This window comes from Echiichthys vipera (assembly GCF_963691815.1).
Source record: "Echiichthys vipera genome assembly, chromosome: 18".
In the NCBI taxonomy this organism is placed as follows: Eukaryota; Metazoa; Chordata; class Actinopteri; order Perciformes; family Trachinidae; genus Echiichthys; species Echiichthys vipera.
Window position 1 is genome coordinate 9,782,080 of NC_139843.1, and position 25,218 is coordinate 9,807,297.

The 25,218-nt window shown below is 39.8% G+C and overlaps 1 protein-coding gene across 2 annotated transcripts in view; it reads left to right on the top strand.

Moving 5' to 3' along the window:
* The first annotated feature begins 1,624 nt into the window (after nt 1-1,624).
* The window catches only part of adamts14 (ADAM metallopeptidase with thrombospondin type 1 motif, 14), a 45,236-nt gene continuing 21,642 nt past the window's right edge, over nt 1,625-25,218 (top strand). For both annotated transcript variants that reach the window (XR_014593611.1, XM_083932629.1), the window contains exons 1-4: nt 1,625-2,195; nt 2,586-2,989; nt 16,495-16,651; nt 21,779-21,975. Coding sequence is in view for 1 of the 2 variants with exons in the window: in XM_083932629.1 (XP_083788755.1) it covers nt 2,117-2,195; nt 2,586-2,989; nt 16,495-16,651; nt 21,779-21,975 (837 nt within the window). In the remaining variant the exon portion in view is untranslated. The remainder of the gene's footprint in view (nt 2,196-2,585; nt 2,990-16,494; nt 16,652-21,778; nt 21,976-25,218) is intronic.

Below are 25,218 nucleotides of genomic sequence, written 5' to 3' on the forward strand. Positions count from 1 at the left end.
ACAATTTCAATGGAAGAGATTACAGTCTTTTTGGTGTGAAATTCTCTCTTTATGTTTCCACACACAGTTTCCTTGTTGAGACAGTACAGTAAGTGAAACAAAGAAGAAGAAGACATTCTTTGTAAACATAGGACAATGCCAATTGTCTCTGGTTCTGATTGGTGTAATACCCGTTTCCATCAAAAGTAGTACTTTTTTTCCCCCAAAACACAGGAAATCCTACTAAAAATAGGTGATAGACTCCATTCCCACTGGAAGTAGTGTGTCATGTTTAACATTACACAGTTAGTAAACAGAAGAAAGCAGCATGGAGGCCAGTGAAAATGTCATGGTGGTTACTTCTTTTGAATCTGTTACTCGTCTAACTGTGAAGACCATGACATTCAGAAACTTCTGTCAGTCATGACCGACACCAGGGTTGTTAATGGCCAAATTAAGAACCAGCTCTTTCAGCACAGTGTCATGTCCTCCTTTTTGGCTCTAAGTGAGAATGCATCTGACAGGTAGCATCGCCGGTGTGATGCTGCATGTGTGAAAACCTCTCCTGACCTGATCCTCCCGACATTGTCCTGGATTCATATGTGAAAATGGCTTTATTCAGTCTCTCTTTCAAACTTGGTGCAGACTAATTTGGAACTAGGAAGAGTCACAAAAGTTACAGACGAAGGTGATACGTGTGTCATAGCATCTGGCTGAAATTAGCATATCCACCTTGTCATGTTTCCATCATCATTGATTGGAGCAGGAGCCAGAGAAATAGCTGCAAGTTGTTATCCTTCCCAAAATTCTCCAAATGCCGAAGCCTCACATTAGCTTTGGTTGAGGAACAATTAGTCACAACTGTTTCAATATACATATGGGTGTGTGATCATTATTTTAAGATAGACTTGAGAAAAATATGAACTTCAATTCAATTCAATTCATATCAAAAGTTATCTCAGGACACTTTACAGAGTAGGCATAGACCCAACAATTCCCCCGTAGAGTACTTATCCTTTATTATTTTACTTTCAACATTGTTGGTATAATGTAGCTGCTTTTGGTTTGATCTTCCTTTTCTTCTTTTTCTATATGTTTTTATGTATTCACGTGTTGTATTTGTCTTCTAGGTTTTTGACAGTGGATTTTTATTAGTAGTTCTCGTGGGTGCTTTTCTGTGATCTACACTTACTGTGTCCTGATATCTGTCAGTAAACCAATCCACTGATAATAACTAAGTGGGTTTCTCTCCAAACAAGTCAAAGTTCCACTTTTTGTCAAGCACGTGCATTGGAAAGTTTTGACCTCTGCCATCCCTGATTTATTGCCGTGTTATCACTGACATGTGTCTGTGGACTAATGCCATATATATGTTATTATAAGCATGCATCTGGTAGACATTTCTTTGGATTTTAAGACTGAATATTAGTGGAGGTGGATATGATATAACGTCTCCGGTTTCTTTCTCTCTCTCTCTTTCTTTTTTTTTTTTTTTGGAGTTGAAAAAAAAAATGCTTGGCTAAATATGTGGTTGTCTCGTGGAGAGAAGGCGCTCCCACTGTTGGCTGGTAGTGGCTTCAAGTTGAGCAGCCGAGAGTCCCGTAGCCGAATCATTGGTGCGTAATGGTGCACGACTGGACGGCAGATGTTTCACCACCGGGACACTCTGTCTCTGCACACTTTATCTGAACCCTTCCGACTTTTTTTCACAGCGTAGGCGTGCGTCAACGTACTCTCCTGCCATTAAAAAGTTATCTGAGGAAGGAAAAGGGACCGAGAAGGGAAAGAAAAAAAAAGTTGGGCTACCTCTTCAAACCGTCCCGGTTTTTTACCGGGGAGTTGTCGTCATCAGCACCCCAGATATCCCCCCCTTTAGCTCCCTAAATGGATGGGGCAGTCTTGGTCTATGCAGTTCAGCACAGGCCAAAAGATTGGAAACAACTTGTGAATATCCGTCACTTTGGCGTCTAGAGGGAAACGCTCAGAAATGCCCGGCTGCTTCGCTGAAGCTCAACTCTGAGGACTTTTCTCCTGCATTTGGGCTTTTTTTTTTTTCAGGAGGAAGAAGTGCTCAACGTTTACAACAGAAAGGAAAAGTCAGCGCTGAAGTGGCAGCTCGCACACTACAGCCCTCGCTATGGATTGTATGTATTTAGTGATGTGCTTTTCACTCAGTCAAGTACTTTTGGATCCAGTTTTTGCTGCAGAAACACACGGTGAGTTACATTTGTATTGATTTGCACTGTGTCTAAAATGCACTCTGATGTTGAGGAATGATGATAAAAAACAGCTGATGGCCTATTTTTTATTGATAGGTCCACACAATAAATGACAGCCTTACTGTTCTATGAAGTCAATACAGTGTGTTGAACTGCTTGAACTCCCTGTATGATCACTGGATTTTACTTATAAAACCCCAGTTTCAGAAAGAGAGCACTTATTCTGAGTTACATGCATATGCTTTATATAATAATGTGTATAAGTTCTAACCTCTATGAATCAGCCTTTCTAACTATTCAGCTTACTTTGGTTTATAGTCTTTTTCCATAAGAACTTTCCATAGGTCTGTGGATGTAATTCTCACTTGAGCCCATCTGTCCCATCAGAAAAACTCTCTGGAAAGTTAAGTGAATATGGTCTTATCGTGCCATTCAGCACAGACTCCTGTGGCCGGTACATTTCCCACGTGGTCTCGGCTGGAACTGGAAGTAAGGGTGCTGCTGATGCTGATGCCGCCAGCAGAAGAAGGGTGGCCCGTGGTGCCCCCGAGATGCCCCCGGTCACCCCCTCCTTGGCGCAGCACTTGTTTTTCAATGTCACTGTGTTTGGGAAAGAACTGCACCTCCGCCTTAGGGCCAACAGGAGGCTGGTGGCCCCAGGAGCTTTTGTGGAATGGCAGGAGGACTTTGTGGAAAAGGCCAAGGAACATATCCACAGGGACTGTGTTTTCACTGGAGACGTGAGCGACATGCCGGAGGCCTCTGTGGCTATCAGCAATTGTGATGGACTGGTAAGTCAATGCATACTTGAAATATTAGTCTGGTGGGGAGATATGAAGCTGGGAGAAATGATTCTTTCCTTGTCAGACAGAATGTGGGTTGGCATGTGTTTATTCATCTTCAGAAAGTCCTTCACAATAGCCACTTCACATATTTTATGACCTACGTTTGCACGTGCATCACAGCCGTAGATAAGACGTATTAAACAATATTTCATTTTAAATATCCTGAATTTTTAAAGAATCAAATATTCACCCGTGAAGGCTTGAGAGGCTCTACGTTAAAAGTTTGGTCTATTGCTGAAAGACATCTCAAACCACTATAATTTTACAATATTTTTGCCAAAATCTTCCCTACTACATCAGCAGGCACATTTGGCAGTTTGAGCATCTATCAAGCTCTTCAATTGGTATGGAGTTGCCACTGATTGGGCAGGAATTGAGTGTGTCTGAATGGTTAAAGAGCAGGAGACTAAACAGCTGGCATGCTGGAAAGATTGTGCATGAGAATAGAAACTGGAGCAGTGGGGTTGTGATTATCACATCTGAATCCTTTCATATTTCTTTCTTCAACTAGCCAATTTTGGGCTGAAAATAGACAATTTATGCATGGCATGTAGCAGGATAGTAGACATGATTTCATTTAAATTGTTTTTTTGCCCACTTGGGGGCAGCGCAACAAGCTGTCAGTGTCAAAATGTACATCATTTTAGATAGTGTACGTGCAGCTGTCACTTGGAGTTGTGTTTCTGGCTTTGCTGATGTAAGTCCAGCATTCACTCCACAAACACCTGAGAAAAAAAAAGATCTGGCTCTTCAGCTGCTAAATGCTCCACTGCAGTATGTTCAACAGCTGGTGTAGTGTTAGTGCCGTTTGGTTGGAACTTTTTTCCCCCCCAAAAAACCCTGCAGCTAAATCTGACAATAACGCTGATGCGAGGAGCAAGAGAGCTGAAACCAAAAACAATAAGCTAAAAGATGCTAAAGCTGAGGGGAACTGCAGAGTCTCTGAATTCTCTGCAGGTTCATCATTATTAGCAATCTCTTTCACATTATATGTAGTAATTTCATGCCTTAAAAGCTCTATTTTGTATATAGAAGAAATAATAAATCAATGTGATAAGCCACAATCCCAGCAAATGCCAGAGTATTGTGTGTCTCCTCCATTACCACCGATCTTTTTGACACTGGTTGTCATCACAACCTTTAAAACTGTATTACTGCTGTGATAGAACAGGAGCAGTACATTTTCCCAGATGTGACATTTGAAGTGGCTTGACGGAAGTGAGGCTACTACTTTTCTTTTCTCAGTCAGCTCTCTATATTATTCTGACATAAATAATGTGCGGAATGGGAGAAATCACACGCATTTATGAGTCCTTTTCTAAATGATCACACACTAACACCTTAAGTGAGAAAAGTCTATGTTCGAAGTCTATTTTTTGTAGCTATAATTTAGGGCTGCAGCTATCGATTCTTTTTGTAAGCGAATATTCTACCAATCATTCCACTGATTAATCAAGTATTCGGATAAAAAAGAAATCATTATTTTACCTAAAAATGTATTATAATTAGCGTTATTTTGCAAAAAAATATATTATGTCTGGGGTAGGCCTATTTGGTGAGGTAACCTAACAGGGATGTGTGTGTGTGTGTGCGTGTGTGTGTGTGTGTGTGTGTTTGTTTGTGTTTGAGTGTGCACCTGTACGTGAGGGGGAGAGAGAGAGAGACGAGATGTGAGTGTGTTGAAGGCAATACACTTGCATTTCACCATGAATAGGGATTTCAAAGTAGTGCATAAAACGTCTTTACTCAAACAGGTTTCAAAGACAAATAGATTTATTTAGAAAATTTATTAATGTTAGATATTATCAGGAAGAGCAAGTCGCTCTCTTCCTGTTTACCGTAACAACAAACAACGTACAAAACGCCACTGAAACACTTCCTCAAACAAAACTATAAAGACTGATCAGGAGGGTAACGTTATGTTTAACATTCAAGAAAAACTAAACATAGAGGCATCTCGAGGACAGCTAACGTTACGCATTCTCCTCCTGTTTCTCCGTAACTACGGCAACCTCCCTCCTTAAACCGGAACAGCGGTGCTCGGTGAAGTGGCGTTAACAACGGGCTGCTTTCGGCTCAGATACTGAATCATCGGTGTCGTGCTGTTGTGGTATAACAGTTCTAGTTAACAGTGGACACATTGCACCTTTTGGGCTTCTTTTTAAGTGTGAAATGATCCTCTGCCTTTTCTGGACTGTAGTGGTGTGCGTCCGCAAAAACGGTCCGTGTGGAAAAATGAACCCTCTGCTGAACAGGCCGCATAACGTGCGAGACAGGAATGAAACAAATCATGGAGGCAGGGATTTTGCCTTGATGAATTTTTATAATCAAGTAAGTCCAATTGTTTCCGCCCTACTATAATTTTTACAAGCCTGCAATTTAATGTCTGCTCCTTGATGCATTTTTCAGGACATGTGACTTTGATTCGCATCATCGCAACACAAAGAAACAATGCACACCTCTCAACAAAACACTCATAATCGTCGTCTCATCACTGCATTCTCTCACCCTCAGTTTTTCTCTATTGGAACAACAAATGGTATTCATGCTGAGAAAATGAGGTAAAATTGATAACAAAGTAATAATGTAATAACAGTGAGTGGTCAAAGGAGAATGCCGTGCTCTTATCTCTCCTGGAAGGCGACAGTATTTGTCCTTAAGTGAATCAAGACAAAAAAGGGACACAGTACTGCACAATGGTGTATTCACTGACAAGAACAATACAAAAGGTTTTTCATACATTGTTTGTGCCAAACCTTAGCTCACATAAGATAGCAGTCTTTATGACTCTGCTCTAATTATTTTCAAAGACAGAAAAGTAATTAGGGTTTAGAGTTATCAGCTATGGAGTCTGGAAGCAGAAATGAGTCATAAAACCTGGAAAACAAACATTTTTGCCCTTCCATTTCCCTCACCTAGAAGTTAGGTTTTTGGTTAAATGCCTGAAATAAGGTCTGTGATTAACCCAAACTTAAGATATTTTCACGATTTGTTCTACCACATAAAATATGTAAGTAAATAGCCCACTTGTGAATTTTTAATTTTGTATGTGTCTTTAAAAAGGCTGTTGCTGTAGGTCATCATGCCAGACATGTGAAGTCAGTTGAAAGCCGTCGGAAGCTAGTGGTGGTGACGTAGTCATGCGGCTTTGATGTAGTTCTTTTATAGCCTGATGTTAGCTTTTTACTTTTGGCAGTTGCATTAAAACTTGAAAAATCCAACAAGAGGTGTTAATATGTGAAGATTATCTTGCAGAACAATTCATGTAAGTATCATAAACGTTTCTTTGCCACAGAACTTCTTTTCTGCAGTAATCCAGAGTCGAATGAAAAAAACGCAATTGGATTTTTATACGTGATACATGATGCCTGCAACACTATCATCAAAGTCCTACATAAAACAGAATGCCGGCACCAGTCTAGTGTTTGCTTCTATTCTGCTAGCTTTTCCTATAATTTTTGTGTTAACTTCTCTACAAACATCAGACCTGTTATCTCCAATGAGGCTTTGACAGCACTTTTGTGATCAAAGCCAGGTTCACATCAGAGTTACCATAACTACCAACCTGTAAAAAGCAATGGTCTGTGTCAGCAATGTAGGCATTGTTCAGATGAACTGTGTTTGTCCATAAGCACAAGTAACAAAGCATTATGATAGGGCTGTGTCATATGACGATATGTATCATATGACGATAAAATGTCTGTGGTTTCATATTTTGCTCTATCGTTTATATTCTGGTGTCATAAATGCACTTTACAGGCTGAGGGGTGTGTGAAGATGAAGTTAGCCGAAACCTGAATCTGAAAGAGTCTCTGCGTGCGTTATTAGTACGGCCATAGACTGTGTGTCTCTCTCTTCATTAAATCGCCGGAAAACAATTGTAGCACACTCAAACCAGTCTAAACACACCAGACAGAGACACACGCTTGGTTATAGTGTTATGTATGGCATAACACAAAAGTGTTATGGTTATTCTGTAAAAACCAACAGCGAATATCTCCTCATAACATGATGTAATCAACAGCATTGCTAACACTCATCCTGCCAAAAATTGCATCCACTGCGATGCTCAATATAGACGTTCAATCCGACAGTCTGGCATAGCGCCGTGAAAGCAAAACTACAGTTCTAAATATACCATCAGCTATTGGTCCAAGAAAGATACAAACAAAACTCATTTATGTTATAACAACAATACTTTTAATAAGATGCCCGTATCAGAAATCAGAAATCACATCACTCAAAGATAAGCATTAAGACATCAGGACAGAACCAGCCCATCAGTGTGCATATGAGTGCAATTTTTAATTGGAGTTTTGACTGGTGCACAAAAGAGTTCTTCCGTCTGTATCTCCGATCTGTTGTTAAAAAAAATTGTACTCACTGTTCAGAACGTGGTTGGGGTCAAAAGAAATGTTCTTGGCCATCCTAAGTTTGGTTTTTTATGGAAGGATGAATCATACAATTTCTGAAGTGGTTGACTTACAAGCTTTAAGCAGATTTTTAGTCGTCAGAGCAGTTTTGATTTTGAGGTAGCAGACAAACTCTTGAACCATTCAGTGTTAAGGTCGTGTAAAACACTCATTATCACAGCGGTAAAAAATAATAAGAGGATTTTTGTCTCCTTGCTCTGAAAGATCTAAACTGGCGGAGAAACCAGATTCTTTGCTTTGTTTTATTGCAGATCTTATCAATGTGCTCATTCAATGATCTAGATACTTTACCATTCAATGCATGTGCAAACAAATGTTTTGTTTTGTTTTGTGATTTGACTGTAGTCAGACTCTTAGAAATATCCTTCATGTCTTTCCTTGCATCAAGGACAACATGAACATAGACCTGTCTGTGCATGCAGGGGTGTTGGGGAGGCATTTGAAGGTGAACAGGCAATTTATTTAGTCTGAAGTGTCTGCTTGATGTTGAATGACACAGAGGAGATGTCTGATGAAAGGAGCGAGTTTTGACGGAAGATGAACACGCTGAATTCGACGCATGCGGGCCAAATCTCTTAGATACACTGTGCTTTATGTCTTCACATACCACCAGCTCTTCATCTTCAAAAGTATGTTTGATGTGCTCCCTTATAGAGAACACACATATACGCTATTGGAGTAGATCTATATCACAGTTACATATGTTTTTTTTTAATTCCTGTGGCACTTGCATTCCTGGAAACACACAAACAGTCTCAGAACGGTTTTCTAAATTATTTCAGTACGACTGAATTTCCATGATAAGCTTTGTTATCCATGTGTCCTTTGTAGTGAGGCTGCTCACACGGAGATGATTGCCTAATAGCGAGGCATGACATCACCAGAAACAGATTACATTTACTTGGTCTCCTGCCATGTGACCAGAGGCACACGATTTACGGCATTCCAAGCTCGTGGCAGATGAGACATTCATACAACAAAGGCAAAAATGTATCTGATATCTTCCGGAGATATTTGGCTTCACGTCACTACCAAACTGTCAGCTGAGGTGTCATTTTAATACTGTTCATGTTTGATTGACCAACATGTGATCGTCTGCCATATATCTTCCCCTCTGACTTTAACTCCTGCTAGATCGCAACAGCTGTGCCCTCCAGACAAGCATGTGCTATTGTTGTGGAGTGATGAGTGATGGCTATGATTATACCGGTGTTGCTCATGTGTTGGGTATTAGCGCAGATGACAGGCTGATTGAATTACAAGTGTGATGGAAACGCGAGTGCTGGATAGCCGAAGTCGGAAGAGCGCTATTTCTGTGTCCATCAGTTAAAAAGAGAGCGAGCCACCTAGCAACAGTCAGCAGGCTTACTTATTTTCTGGTGGTGGGGCAGTTTTCCATAATTTGGAGATGGAAAATGCTTGCATAAATTGTTCTATTCATACATGTATGCAGGAATTCTGCACAGGGCTGGTCCCAGTCCAGTATTCCAGTATCCTCCGGTGTTCCAGTACTGTGCTGGCACCAAGGTAAAGGCACTAAATTAAGAGCTCCATCAGTGGAAGACTGACATCTCAGCCAATAATGCGATTTATTTCCTCTCAGTCCAACCCTTATTTGCAGCGGTTACAGTATGTCTGTCTAAAGATATCTAAGTGTAGTGTGCTCATTCAATTACACACATACAGGACACACATACAGTATGTGCAAACACACACGCACACACCCCAGTGAATGTCACAGTGTTAATCACATCAATAACAAATTAACAGGAAAGTGACTGTACAGTGCAACTAAAATAGCTATGAAGGTATTAGGGAGACATATTATGAGCCCATACAGAGTGAAGGAGCAGGCAGTAATGAAACATGCAACAAAAGTCATTGCAGACTGTCAACATCCCCTGTTCTCTGAATACGAACATCTGCTGAGAATCAAACTGCTTGACACGATTGTTTGTTCCAGCCTCCATCAAGCTGCTGAACTCTAATAATAAATCTTGCAATAGAGCCATGTGCAATAACCTTATTAGCACGTTATCCCCTCACACTTAATTTGTACAGGTTCTTTATTTTCTAAGCTGCCGTGTTGTCATTGTCAAATGTTGCATATGTTGTTTTAACACGTTTTATGTTGCTTTGTGATGTTTAATGTGAAGCAACAGACCGTAGCACAGTGGTCAAGACACATTTCCACAGCAATAAAGGTTATGCTATTCTATACCCACATTAATTCAATATTGGGTAATCATATATTACTAATATTGCTGCTACTGCTGCTTCTACTGCCACTACCACTACTAAAACTGCTACTACTTACCTGTGGTACACGTACTACTGCTACTATGATACTGCTAGCATTTCTTCTTCTTCAGCTACTTCTTCTAAGGCTACTATTTTTACTTCTGTTTGTACCACCACTATAACTTCTTCTACAACCATTCTATAACTGGTACTTCAACTACTATTGCTACAACAACTAGAAGAAGAAGAAGAAGAAGAATTCCTTTATTAATTCCCGCTAATGGGGACATTCAATTTCAACTACTTCTACTACTTCTACCGCTGCTCCTACTCATAATAATAATCATAACAACAATACCAACAGTGATTTTCATAGGAGCATTTAACCTCTTAAACAGCCACTCACAGCATCCCCATTATGTTCTATTCCAATTAAGTGCTCCAGTTAATGGCTAAATCAAGGCCATTATCACATATTTAACATTGTGGGGGACCTTTGTAAATGTACGCATACTGTGTACTGTGATCCAAGCCTAAAGATAGGTCTGGAGGGAATTCCCCCTATTAGAAATCTTTAGAAAATTTACAGCTAAACTGAACATTTTAAAGCATTTTTAAACAAAAATCCAAGATGATATAAAATAATGTTACATGAAAGGTTTGACTGTTATGTTCAGCATTGCAATCCCTTACAAGGGTCTGTGTGCATTTTTATTTATTTTTTAATTCTATTGATGAAAAGATTCCTTACTCTAATGAGTCTTATTGTCTAGTACTACTTTAAAATACCTGTGCCTTAACAACTAGCATCCCAATATTCAGAATTCTCTTTGTGTGTTCCAAAATAGTAATACATTTTGAGCGTATTCAAATATTAAGTATAAAGTTTATTATAATTACTGCCTTAATTTTTCTGCTCTTTGATATCAGTTTATAATAATTCCGATTATAGATGACGAAGCCTATTGACTCTTCATAGTCCATGTTGTGATCACCAGCTTTGCATGACCTTTGCAACCCTGCACAGTGGGATGTGAAACGTCTGCATCCCTGGAAGCCATGATTTACTCCCTGGCTTATTGCTTCTCCTTGTTTTTAAGCTTTTATCCAGCACCAACAACCTCTCAGTAGTTGATAGTGGATTATCTCTTTACTCTTTCCATCTCTGTGTATCGCTTGTGGATCAACAAAGAGCGTGCCTGGAATTGAAATTACATGTTTCTAAACAATCTGACACAAATTGCAGGTTAAGCCCCTGTAATGATGGCTGGACTTTGATTTCCTTGCACGTTGCAGCTCAAGCATGGCCTGTGGAACATTTTTTCCATATTTATACTGTGTTTGCTGTTAACGCACATTAAGGGACATCTCCATTACCTTACGACACTTTAATGCTGGCAGTAAGTTGTGACAGTATACGTCTGGTTTTTTTTTTAACATAAATCACAAAGTGCTTGACACAGGCATAAAGCAACATACAAGAAGGTAATCATAGAAATGAACACAATACATAATGAAACTAGAATAACTGCCTTGTGGTTGTAAGCCTCCGCCACACTATCAAGTTGCAGTTTACATCTATTTCAGTCCAGACTTACATAATATATGTAATGAAGACTTTGACGGAACTCTAATCAAAGGTATGAAGTTTATTTTTCGGGTGAAACATGGATGCTTCACACACATCTTCAACATGGCAGCACAGGAGAGCTATACAATCACCATAGTTTCAAGATTAGTATCACCAATTCATTATTTGATCATAAGACAGACTCCAACTTCTGGGTACACAGCAGAAAGAAGTCTCTCTGAAATGAAATACAGTTAATATTGTTAGGAGCTAGGTGGCTTCTCTTTCTATGCTTTATTTGTCTTGTGGACTAATTTCATATTGGAGAGATGGTTTGAGGCGCAGTTACACGGTGTGTGATAAAAGACGTCACTGCAAGAGCATTTGCTGCCGTTAGGGAGGGCTTCGTAACAATTTACACTTTCAAAGTTGCTCTTACAGATATGTGGGATTTAGTGTGTGGAAACAAGTGCGCTTAAAGGTTATATATATATATACCTTTTTTGCGTGGTTACATGTTTGATGCCTCACTGCCTTGGCTTCAGTGTTTTTCACTAAATTGTATCCTACTTGAGCACCGTAGATTATCATAATAATCCCAGGTGTATGAACACTCACATCATATGACATAACCTGATGACCTCTGCATCACCAAGCCTCTCTTGACCTAGAGCACAAAATCTTTTAGGATCTCAGTTTGCACCAAAGTGGTGGACTGACTGATTGTCATTGGTAAGCATGACCTTACATATATACACATATACATACACTTATGTGAATCGCCTTCACTTGCCTTTAGGTATTTTTGCTGCAATGGATTTTGCCTCTCGGGCTATTTGCATGCTGTCAAAACTGATTGTTTGGTTGAATCCAAATGCCACAGTGTAACTGTACTTGCAGACTCGCAGACTTTGCAGGCATGAAAACAATTGCTGTATTAAAACATTACATTCATCATTTAGACCAGACATAATATTATACCACATCATGGTACAGGTATATGTAGAAGTTTATGCTATATAGGTAATCAAATGCATTTAATTTTGCACCTTACTCTATAGAAGCTGTGCAGTGTATTGTCAAATTTATAGGCTATGAAAAATTGCTATGAAAAACAACAGGCAAGGTTTGCAGCGATCAGATGGTAAATGATTGTGGTTGTCTTTCAAACGTTTCCACAGCAACAAGTGAAACAGACTTGAGGCCTGTCTATCAGCAGCTTTGCGGTCCCTCCTCCCTGCACACTCGACTTGACGATATTGAAAATGTCACAGTATGTATGACAGTCCAGGAGGGCTCAGTCCCCAAGTCCAGAGGATGGCCACTTGCATTCAACCATTGGTGGAGTTTGTTAGGGCTGTATGTAGCTTCACAGGAAGATCTACAGAACCTACTCAGGGCTGAAAACAGTCATATGAACAGATGACAATGAATGCATTGTCTAGCCTGAAATGTCAGAAAAGAGTAAAAATAAAGGAAACAGTTTATGTTCCTGCAGCTCAGGTGACATCGCAGGATTTTCAGTTATATAAAACAAAGAAAAGCAGCAAATACTCAAATTGAGAGTAATTTACAGGTCTTTGTTGATTAATCAAAATGTTATTAGTTAGTTATTATTTAGTGTGGTGAAGCCATAAATAATACAGAGATCAACTGACAATTGAATACCATTTTGTCCACTTGTCACTTCTGACAGCAAACCTACACCCTTCCCTAGCCCAGACTTCACCGTTCAGAGTACACATGTTTACATTAGGTTCCTCTGTAGGCCCTTCCAGATGCTGCTGCTCTCTCCCCTCACAGACCCGGCTTCTCTTCCACCCACCGCTGAAATAAGAGACCACAGAGGAAGTATTCGAGCATGTCTTACTTGGCATTTCCTGGTCAGGGGCTGGACAGATTCTTTCACTCCTCTTTGCCCTTACTGTCACGTCAGTGCTTAAGTTCATGGTGTTTATGTTGTTAGTCCCAAGCAACAGGATGCCGAGGATTTTGAGTTTTTTTTAGGCACACTGTTCTTTTGACTGTGCTGTATTTAGAATCCTTTTTGCAGCTGTAAATACACACATTCTTGCCAAAGTCTTGTTGGTGTGCCTTCTTCATAATGATAGGCTGGATAGATTTTCTTTTCTTCATAAGGAGTAGGAATATGAGCAATATGTTCTTTGCAGTGTATTCAGGAAGGACAGTTTCTGCTTATCAAGCTTAATCGAAACAACATGGCAACATAAAGGAGAAATATGTCAACTACAGCTATAAGATGATGTGACATTGTTTATGCTTCATTAGGTCACATTGGGTTGTGAGCTCCAGCTTAATTAGCTATTAAAAGTTAGTTAAAAAACAATTACCATCTCTGGATCTGTTGACCATTAATGACTGAAAATGTGTATTTATTTATTTTTGTCTTTATTGGACACAGCTCATGGAAGAGTGGAACAGGAAACATGAGAGAACAATGTTCTCTGGCTGGCCCAATGATAGCTGGGATAGTCTCTATCCTCCCATTGGGATGCATGATGGATTATTATTACATTATTATTACAAATGCTAATACACTTTATTTATACTACACCTTTCATAACATAAAATGCAGCTCAAAATGCTTTACAAAATTAAAAATAAATCAATAACACAGGTAATAAATCAGAAAACACACGAAGACAAAAACAATACAATAAGAAAAAAGTGAGCCAAGGTGGATGATAAACAAGAACATCCGTTTGTTTACTCACAGGTTTGTGGCATGATTGTTTTGGAATCGACGCTGCAGCAAAACAGAGATAGAGATATGTTGCATCCAGTGAACAATAGATTGAGATTGAGATTTTTTTTTTTTTTAGCACTCTCACTTATGTAAGCAACTTGCAGGGGAAAGTTATTGGAGTCGTGTCTCTGACCACCTGAAGAATGTAAGTTCATTGTTCACTCTCTTTTAGCTATTGTTGATTTCTACTAACTCTTGAGGGAAATGGTATAATATATAGAAAGTATTGCTTACTGTTTGCCCAGCAGCCAGAGAGAGAGAGAGAGCGATGGTTGAGCAAACGAGGATGAATGAAGACAGTGCGCACCAAAGTACTCTAATTGGTTTAGGAGAGGGATGGTCACTGGGCAGAGTGAGCAGCAGGCAAGACACAACGCCCATTACACCGCTGTTTTGTAGCCGGTTTGTCATTTGGTCATTAACAAGAGAGTCTCTTGCCATTCCTTGAATTTGTCTGACAATTTTGCCATCGCCCCTTACTGACAGAAGTTCCTGAATCCTGTTGTCTCTCCAGTTAGTTTTGTTGTCGTGTGAATCATCCCTCTTCTTTAACCTCATGTGTTTGTTTTCTTTCAGTTTCGCGCCACCCGCATGATGGAAACAACACGCCCACTCGCTTGCTGTGTATTCTCCAGGCAATGACCCCGCTGTATTCACACATTGGCTTTGTACTAGCGAGCTGGCAGGGTAAACTCTGATGTCTGATCCAACTGATTCTGACATTTGCGTTCTCACATACAGCTCCATAAAATAGATGCTATCAGTTTTGCAGTGTATGTGTGAAAGGGGCTTATGAGAGTGGTGAACTAAAACAGTAAATTTGCAACCGGAAACTGAAAAGATCAGATTCAGGTGATAGCTCTCAGTAGGTTTCACATTGTCATTTGAGGCAGTGACAAATACGCATTCAACAAAGATTGTCACTGGCAAATGTGTTTTGCTGAAACAGATGGCAGTAAATAACTGCCCAAAAGCGGAGTGAGTGTGAGGTAATTTAAAACGAAATGGCCCTGACATAATTAATATGTCTAGCACTCAGAAACTCCAGTTAACTACTTATTTGTGTAATACTGGCATCAGTTGGGCTTTAATAATCACTCAATCACTGCAAACAACACATTGGGTTTGCACTCAGGACTCTCATAATAACGGAATTACTTTTGATTCAATGCAGATTTATATTAAATGCCAAATCTTTTTAAATTTAACAGTTGTACAAAATTGAGACCAATAAATATAATGGCTTTCACAGTGGAAATGGAAAGAGTGAACTAGAGCTGGCTGTTGGCTTCTCTAAGCAGTCCATCTAAATGTTTACCACAGGTCACATTAGATATTCAACAAAGAGGCCTGAAGCAGAGGATGTTTACTTTATGGAAATCAGTGCGTGCAAAGGTTTGCACTCTCTTAAGTGTTGTGCCAATGCTAGTTAAGACACTGCATTATCACTCAAGGGCAGATGCTGAAAAGGAGGATGCAAGAGAAGAGTTGATGTGAAATTATATGGATGGACCATATTTCATTGTGTGCTGTTCTTTGACTGGATGTATCCTGCAGAGACATCTCTTTGGTTCTTGGTTGTCCACCTGGAAATGCACACATGTCACAGGCACATGGAATTTAAGTGTCAAACCATATGCTATTATGCCATCAAAATGTGGGACATTTTAACTGCAGTGTCTGTTGCTTTTCTGATAGCATTCTCATGAATTAAGGTGCATCTGTCATGTTGTTGGTGAAGCACAACATAGCAATATTTCCAGTGCAGCTACAGTATAATTATATTAGTTATGTAAATCAACAGTAAATGTCAGCTCATGATCTTTGTCCCTTTGTTTGTGTTTCTTTTAAAGCCATTTTTCCCTTTCATCCAATGATCAGTCAGGGAGAAATCCACCTCGGAAGAGGTAGGCATTGGATGTAAAGAGGCTGAAGGCTGCAGGTTAGACTCCGACCTGCGGCCTTTTGCTGCAATCCTCCCCTTCTATCTCTGACCCCATTTCCTGTCTGTCCTATATAATAAAGACTTGGAAAACTGCCAAAATAATAATCTTGAAAAATAAAAAAGTAACTTGTAAAACAACACATTCTTGAAAAAAAAAATAAATTCACTTAAAATTCACAGATTGGTACCGGCGCTCCAACTTAGCTTTGAATTCATTTTAAAACATAAAGCAGATACAGTAGAAGCATACGGTTGAATAGAGACATTGCTACTCATCATCTCGTTCAGTGTGAAATCATGCTGACACTCAATAAATCTTAAGGGCTAAGGGCTTGTTGGTGTGGGGCCCCAAAATTGTGTCTACCTGCGTCATTCCCCTTGCAGCCCTTCTCAGAATCTTCCAATTGATCAGGCACACTATAATTACTGGCTCCAGTGGAATTACCGTCCTTTGAAGGAGGACGGGTGCACTCATTCTAAGCCCTCTTTTTCCAGGCAGGTCTGATCCGGACTGATAATGGGGAGTTTTTCATCGAGCCCCTGGAGAAAGGCCAACAGGACGTGGAAGTGAAGGGGCGTGTCCACGTGGTTTACCGCAGGTCGGCCATCAAGCGGGAGACGGGCCAACGGAGGGAGGACCTCCACAATGAAGGTAGGCGAGGACAAGGAGCCTGACGTCAATGGAAACAAAAAGCACTGTGTGCATTTTTGTGTATTTTGACTGTGTGAGTAAGTGGGTGTGCATGTGTGAGTAAATGCACATGTGTACAAGAGATTCACAAGCGAGGAGAGTTTGTATGATAGCGAATAGAATAGAATTAATTATCATCATTTCAAGGGGTTCAAATGCATTTAAATGCAAAGTGTGGATTTTTGAAGTGGGGTTTTATGTACGTTGTAGGTACTTAACCACAGTCAGTGGGTAGGTGGTTGGCACAACCCCAGTTTGGAAAAGCAGGGAGGAGGACAGCCACGGAAGCTAAGCACTGTACTGCTGTGGACGGGAGCAGCAGCTAAACGTATTTTAGCCTCCTTAAAGAAGGCCCACCTAAAAAAAAAAAAAATCAGTTTAGTTAAATTTTGAATATTTTCACTGGTTTACATTGTCGTCAGTAATTTTACCTAGCAGAACACGGGAGTTGCTGGTCTACTGCTGTCTTGAATGATAAGTTTGTTTGTTAGTTCCTAACCTTTTAAAACAAATGTTGGGATTGATACCAAAATTGAAATGGCTAAATTTGTAGAGATCTGTTTCATTCTTGTTAGCAGCACCTATGGCAATAAGAGATCATTGCAGATGATCAGCCTCCACCTACACTCTCTGGTGGAAAGAACCACTGCTGGGTGATGGAAAACGGTCACTGATAATTTCCTTGGGAATGTCGCCACAGACTAACCTGACTCCACCAGATGGATTGATTCACATAATTTGCATTTGCTCATTGCTGATTGGATAAACTAACTATCACCAACATACAGGCCAAATCAACCAATCAGATCAACGAAGCATATCACAGGCTAACAGTGCCGAGGCAAAGCGCAGGAAGTAAACAACATGTCGGAAAAAGGTTATTTGCCGTTTGTGTAACGTGAATTTACGGAAAAAAGGCACAATTTCAGGTGCCCGGTCCATATTCCAACAGAAGGATCCAAGAGAAAAAAGCGTTAGTGAGCGGCTTGCTCGATAGCTGCACTCAACTCCTCTGTGGAAGCCACCATGTTGTTTACACTGAACAGTCGCTTCTTGTTGCGTCACACTTCGACTCGCCTCAAAACCAACGCTGATTGGTTCGGTCGCTTGGTTAACTTTTCCAAATTCTCTCCACCTTACGTTAGCAGACTGATTTGCGAGTAAAATACAATGGAGCTCACAAGATCAGGATGGCCTCGTAAGGGTAGCCACAGACACCCATTTCGTAATACTGCAAATGCAAGGGCTTTCATCAGTGGACCATAGGCTCAGACACCATTAGTTACCTCATTCGGTGATAGTGACTTAACTGACATTTATTTAAATGAAAATCTTCAAAATGATTACTTTTACCTCACAAATGTTTAGCATTTTCTCAACACAAGCAGCAGCAAGATAACTTTGCCTACATTTGCTGCCTCATTAAAGAAATTAAACAAATTTACAGATATGATGAGACATTCAATGCCAGTTTTCAGTGCTTACCAGATGCTACAGACTCATTCTAACTGTTCATACTTAACGATTATGGACATTGACAAGAATGAAAGCATGAGTTTGAATCTGCTAACTAATTTCCCTATTGAACTGAAAATAATTTGTATGAAAAAATATCTGGAACTTTCAGTTAAGGAACTGAAATGTGCAAAAACTATGGTATGGTCACTTCATCCTGCAGCCTTTGGTAAGGTCCTTAAACCCTGCAGCTTTTAAACTCTTATTTATTAGGCTGTAGAGCAGATGCAGTGTTCCCCAGACCAGCTGGTAAAGTGAGGAATTCTGGGCTCCAGTGGTAGTACTGGGGGCAGGGGAGGAAGGGACTATCAGGGAGGAGAGAGAGGGGGAGGTGATCTTTCCTTCAGTCAAGCGACCCAACTCCATCATGAATTCCTTTTCTACTCCTTCCTTGCTACAACAATAGCTTGAGCATCTGGAGGGAGACTTGCACTATAATCACTGATTCTCTCGCTTTCCCCACGTCTTTGTATTTTAATTAAGTCACCCATAAACATTTCCCGAGCCACCTGCTCCTTTACATCTATTGAGCGACGCATTGCATAGCTTTCTTTATTTTTACACGTTACATTTTTCTATAAAATATGCAGCTGGATTCGCATTTGAATGTTCTTGCCATTTTTACCGTTTCCATTACTGTTTCTGTACCTACCAGTCATCAACTCACTCTAGTATGTCATTCACTTAGGTAAGCATTAGTGTCCAGCATTTGTGGCATGTTCAAACTAATCTTGACTGTTGTGAAAGCATTTTACAGTATAACTGTGGGCTTTTTTCCCAATGATTTGTCTGCTGGGAGAGTCAATATCCCAAATAAGGCTTAAAACACACATTTCCACAACAGCAAACCGACTCTAGTCTTGAAGTTTACTTGAACTGTTACATTTATATTTTCCCTCTTTCACTCTCATTTAATCTCTCTATCCATGCTATTATCTGTATTGGGTAAGAATACATGGTATTAATACATTTATTTACAGCTTTGCGTACAGTTATTTTGTTTACTGCTTATTAACCCCTTCTATCACCACCCCTTCTTAAAAGTGTTCAGTGTTGAGAGGGGATGTTCAGGGGGAGAAAGCAGGTCAACACTAGATGCCACATAGAAGATACATCATCTAAAAGCTGGGAATCTGAAGATTAATTTGAAATGCAGCTCAGCACTGCGTGTGATGGTTTTCTCCTCCTAAATCAATTAATCATGAATCAATCAAAAATAAATTATGAATTTGGACCCGTGGGTGCCCATAGAACCCATTCATTTAGAGTCAAGGTACCTCTTTGAAAATGGCCATACCAGTTTCCCCTCGCAAAAGTTTTGCCTAATTTTGGAGAGATATTTAGCCCTCTTCCAGACAAGCTAGCATGTCATGGTTGGTACCAATGGATTTATTAGATACCAATATATTCACCCTATCTCTATAACCTGAGCCCACTACAGCCTGTGAAAGACAAAAAGCCGACAGGGTAGATTTTTATCTTAATTTAATCTGCCTGGAGTAAGTTGTCACAATATTCTTTGCAGACCACTGCATTCATTCTTCGTTTTTCTGCGTTAATGTCTCCATTTTCTACATGGCAGGCCATAATCACTACCATATTTTACTAAAGATTACTATAAGTCATAGCTTCAAACAACATGCCAAGTTTTTATGATTAATGGGCCAATTTCTGCCAGACACGTTTACGATGTCAACACATTCTGCAATTACATTTAAGAGTTATTACCTCCATCAAGGAAATGTTGTATCCTTTTGTGTGTTTATTCTCTATATGAAACAGTTTGGTTTGATTGCCTATGTATCTTCCAGCAGCATGCGGCTGAATCAAGTGCCTCTCATTTCACGGACAGAACTTCCAAGGGAAAAAAGAGGACTGAATCACACTGATTCATATGCAGCTTTTACAGTAATTGTGCAAACATTCAACAACAACAACATTCCTGTGTCTTCATTAGGGGCGAACATAACAAAGGCATTGTGGGAAAATAAAGTAGGCGCACTTTAGTATAACAAGTAAACTTGTCTTTGTTATAGGAAGATATCTGTATATGAAAGCACAGTGAAATAATACAGTGTGCTGCAGCACAAAGTCGCAGTTCATCATACCTCAGATGACAATCTGTATCTTTCATATGGTCTGTGTATTTCTCTGTGCTGCCTGCTCATGATCTCAGGTTCTTCAGTGAATGAAGCATGTAGCATATTTTTCCCATCTCACTGAGAGAGCACCCAATCTTTCGGCTCTGTGAGAGTGGAAAGAGAATCAGCTCACTGCAATCAGGTGTGTGTGGCACTGATTGGCTTTGATTAAGCCCAGGTGTGGGGAGTCTTCATATACCCTGAGTCTCAAGTGCTCTGTGCTGACTCATTATCTCACCATCAGAGGTAGGGAGGTTCTCCCTATGGCTTCTCAAGTTGTCGGTGTATCTATAAACACCAACTCAGAACTTTGTGTGTTTTTAAAGTCAATCGCCTGTTTCCCAGTGTGTAACTAGGGATGCTGGAGAGTTTGTTGTGACTCTGGACTTTTGGTTTATCAAAGGTCTACCGGGAAGCCTTTGCCTTTTGTTTTGAGTTTCCTGGGACTCCTGAGGGGTGTACTACGAAGTGCGCTGAACATACCCAGGGTTTCTCTGGATAACCTGGATCGACAAATATGAAACCAGCAATCAGAGTTAAACGGTACCACAGAGCTCACTTTAGAGTTAATGTGTCAAGCCAGGGTTTCCACTTAAGTTTCAATGCACGTTCTCATAAAAAGGGTGTGTATCGTGTCATTTGACTCACCCTTTGAATAGATCAAGGGCTGCATATTTCACTGAAGAGGAGCAGATCATTATAATGAACTCCTATGAGCAGTTCAAGAGTATAATAACAGCAAGGGGCAACACAGTTGCACATAATAAGGCTATGGAGGCGTGCTGGCATATTGCATAAAGGATTCTGCATATTGTCTAAGAATAACTAAATGCAGAATTGATCGCCATTAATCCCAGTGATGATCATTTAATAATTAATTAATTTCATTAAGGAAGCCTGTGGTGGCTCTATACAGTTTTTTTTGTTCTTTACTCCCCTTTCGAATGTATTGCTATTGCAATTTTGTGGTGATCCCTTTTCTGTTTGAACTCTGATAAGGGAAAGAAGATAGATGGCAAATTGTGAATAAATATCACACCCGTGAAAAACAGCTGAAGTGCTTTATGACAAGGATAGATGTTGTTTGGAATTGATGTGACAGTTTGGATTTGTGCCATGAAAATAAATTGTTATATGATGGCTAAATGCAGACCTAAGAGGTAATACACTTTTCACTCTGTAGGTCAGTGATTTATGAGTCTAAGGGGATGATTTTATTAAAGATCAAGTGGCTTAGGAAATATAATGTCCACAGACCGGTCGAAAATCCCAAAGGATTCCTCCTGCGCATCTTGAGACTCAAAGACAGAAGTTTGCTTTATGTTGGATTTGACACAGACATAAATCACTTTCCAGAAGCTGAAATAAGAGAAGAAATATATATGTATCAGATTGTTCATTGACTTGTTTATGTGCTGCTCATATTTTGCAGTGGCAGACTTCGGGATCGCAGACCTCCCAGCGTCTCTGGATCTCGTCGAACGTAAACTGTCTGAGTCTGAGCGCAAGAGGAGGCACGCAAAGAATGATGACTACAACATTGAGGTGCTGCTGGCTGTTGACGACTCAGTTGTGCGCTTCCATGGCAAGGAGCACGTGCAGAATTATGTTCTCACGCTCATGAACATAGTAAGTCTATTCTGGTATTTGTTTAAAATGCTCATCAAATTCTTACCACCTGTTCCTTGTTCATGCAAATTACATGAAATATCTAGGCCTGCAAAGATACACCATAGGTTTCTGTTTAGGCTGTTGCCATCTTGGGGGTTCCTGATGCTGGCTAATCCAAAATGGGAACCTTATTATGATTTAAAAGGGTGAGTTAAATAAAAATTCACATCCTGCACGGTTGTCATGAATGGGGAAATTGGAATTGAGACCGAAACCATAAGGCTGTAAACATGTTTATTTCTGCTTTCAGCCATTTGAGGAACAGTTTTTGGCTTAATTTTTAATACCTGGAGGTTGCCACTTTCCTGTTACTAACCCTTATTTTCATTCTCAATTAATGTGATTGATTATTTCCCTGATATATCGATTAATTGTTTGGCTCATAAAATGTAAGAAGCCACAAAACTGAAAAATACCTACAATAGTTTTAAAAGGTCAAAGGTGAAGTCTTAAAATGCTCCAAACTCCAAAATTTAGATTTTAAAGGTATAATGTGTAATAATCTTCTCGTGGTTATGTATAAAGCACAAATACAGACACACACACAGTTCCACAAACTGTGGGTTGGGACTCAGAGAGCTGCTCACCCTACACGCTGTTATTAGCTGGTGGTTAAATCTCCACATGGGCCAAGACTACACTCATAAATGAAAAACAGAAAAATCTGGGCAGAGGGCTGGATCTCTGCAGATACCCCCTCCGATACCCCCTACACACTTCAATGGGTCATAAGTGATGATTGAGAGTGATTACATTTGTATTAATTTATACATGTTTTTTTAGGATAGCACTACATATATCTTTAACAATGAGAAGTTTGAATGAATGAATTTCCATCAACAATGAATCTGTTCTTAAAATAATTGCAGCTAACCGTTGCAGCTCTATTAATATCCCTTCTTGATGTGAAAAGGCTGCCTACTCTGGTGATCTTCTACCTGCAGAGGTATTTTTCCGTCCTTGTCCTCTCTGACATCAGACCATGCCACACTTCTTCCCAGACTTTCTCTAGCTGTTAATGGATTAACGATGAGAGGTGAAAAAGAAATTCTCAGCTCATTCATTACGGGTTCCACCAGCTCCTACCACCATAATCTACTTAATGGGCCCAAATCCCTCAAGTCAGATTTTCACAGGGTGCTGGTTTCACCCTGTAACAGTTACCATTTGGACCCTGCATGGTGGTCTGATTAGCTGCACTAGACCAATTAGAAAGTTGACTGGAAGCTGTGCTGGACAGTCATGGAAACCAGCGCCAGGAGTTTGCTCACACTTCCAAACACTAATGACATGGAATGATGTGTTTATTTAATTAGGATATGATATACACATTCCATCATCAAATGTCTTTAGCAGGGACAAATGTCTTGATTTTCATGACCTTGGCTGATAATAGTGTGAAATTGCTGCAAGAGCGTACACACATATATAATTATCAGTCATTAGTGTCCAGTGCTCTCGGATAAGCACTTCATTCTAATCACTGGCAGGATAATATCACTTCAGGAGACCTTATGGAGGACGCTGACTAAGCTATAAAGTGAAATCGAGTTTAAAAAAATACTAATTATATATTCTCCTTAATTCTGAGTAAAATTTGACAAAAGAAGCTTCCAGAGAAGAGGTGCAGTTAAAAAACAAACAAGGGTCAAAACTCTTTCGTTCCACTCATAAGCCACAGGCTAGCTGTGTCTGAAAGTGCTCTGCCCACTCAAATCCCTCTGAATCCCTGCTCCGTGGCTGCAGAATGTGTAGTACCACCTGGAGAAACTCTCCCTGAGGGATTGATTACTGAACATCCTGTCTGTGTGAAGCCAAGGTGACTGCTGAGGTGCCTGCTGCACAATGGCTGTGTTGTTAAAGCACGGACCAGGTTTTGTCCACATCAATGTGATGCTGTACACAAGCCAGGGACACCTAGCGCCTGTAGCCCACAGCTGCTACACTCATTTTCAGCCACAACAGTCGGACTCCAGCCCTCTGTGTGCTCCTCCTAGCTTTATAATTATCCCAGCATACCAGGGGCTGCAGGACTCACCAATTTTTTTTTATTTAAGGCTTAATGCATAGAGTCCTGAATCAGGAAAATTATGCAATGTAAGTATTAACAAAAGTTGTCATGAAACGTTTATGGTACAATTTTTAATGCTGTCCTCGTTTTTCAACAGCTTCTCTGTTTCAGGTCCAACATAAACACATGTATATAGGTCAGTATAGACCAGTCTAGGAATTTGAGCTCGTAACAAATCTGGGAGAATTTGGGGTCACTCGAGTGTTCTTTAAGCATTTATTGACCTGAATGGGCTTCTGTGAATGGAATATTTGCTTAAATGCCTTGGGTGTAACCCTGCATCCCAGAGCAAATTTGGACTTAAGTCAAGGTAGGCTTTCTTCAGTGACAGAGCTTTTGTTTGAGTGAAAAGCTTAGATTCACACTACAAGAGTAGCACACTGTTATACTCTGCCACATCTAAACATGGACAGAAATTTCAAGAACCTGAATGAGGACACATCTGGTTTTCACTGTTCACATACAATCAAAAATAACCCTGAAACTGAATTTTGATGTCGTATCTTTAGCTTGCACGTCTCTTCTTGACTCAAGAAAACAAAAGGCAGAGATTTCATGTCACGAAACAATGAAAAACAATCTCTGTGAGGTATGTGTGCTTCCTAGTTATTACTTTATTTTCTATTTTCATGAAGCAAATTAAAACTTATCAGTAGCAGGTGGAGAGATTGAGAGATTAAAACTTGTGGACAGAAATAACCTCCCAGCTGTTCAGCTCCTCTAATGTAGCATTAATGAAAAGATCACACTTCACCTCAGGGCTCTTGTGAAGTTCACACACCAATGATTCGATGACCTGGGGTAGATCAGTGTTATTGACAGGCTGAGAGGTAATCAACTAACAAAACTATGATCAGTTTCATTTTTCATCAGCATTGCAAAGTATTAAATACATTGTATTGAACTGTTTATAGATAGTAAAAAATGGATTTATAAGGAACAGAAATCAAATCAAATAAATAGATGACATAATACAGTTGGAGTAGAAAACTGGATATTTGTCAGACTCAAGTTATTTTAAAATATGGCATTTACACAACATAGTGTAAATGCCATATTTAATTAAATATATAATGAACTGTAAAACACACACCTCAAATCAAGATATCTGATTAGTTGTTAGCCGTGAT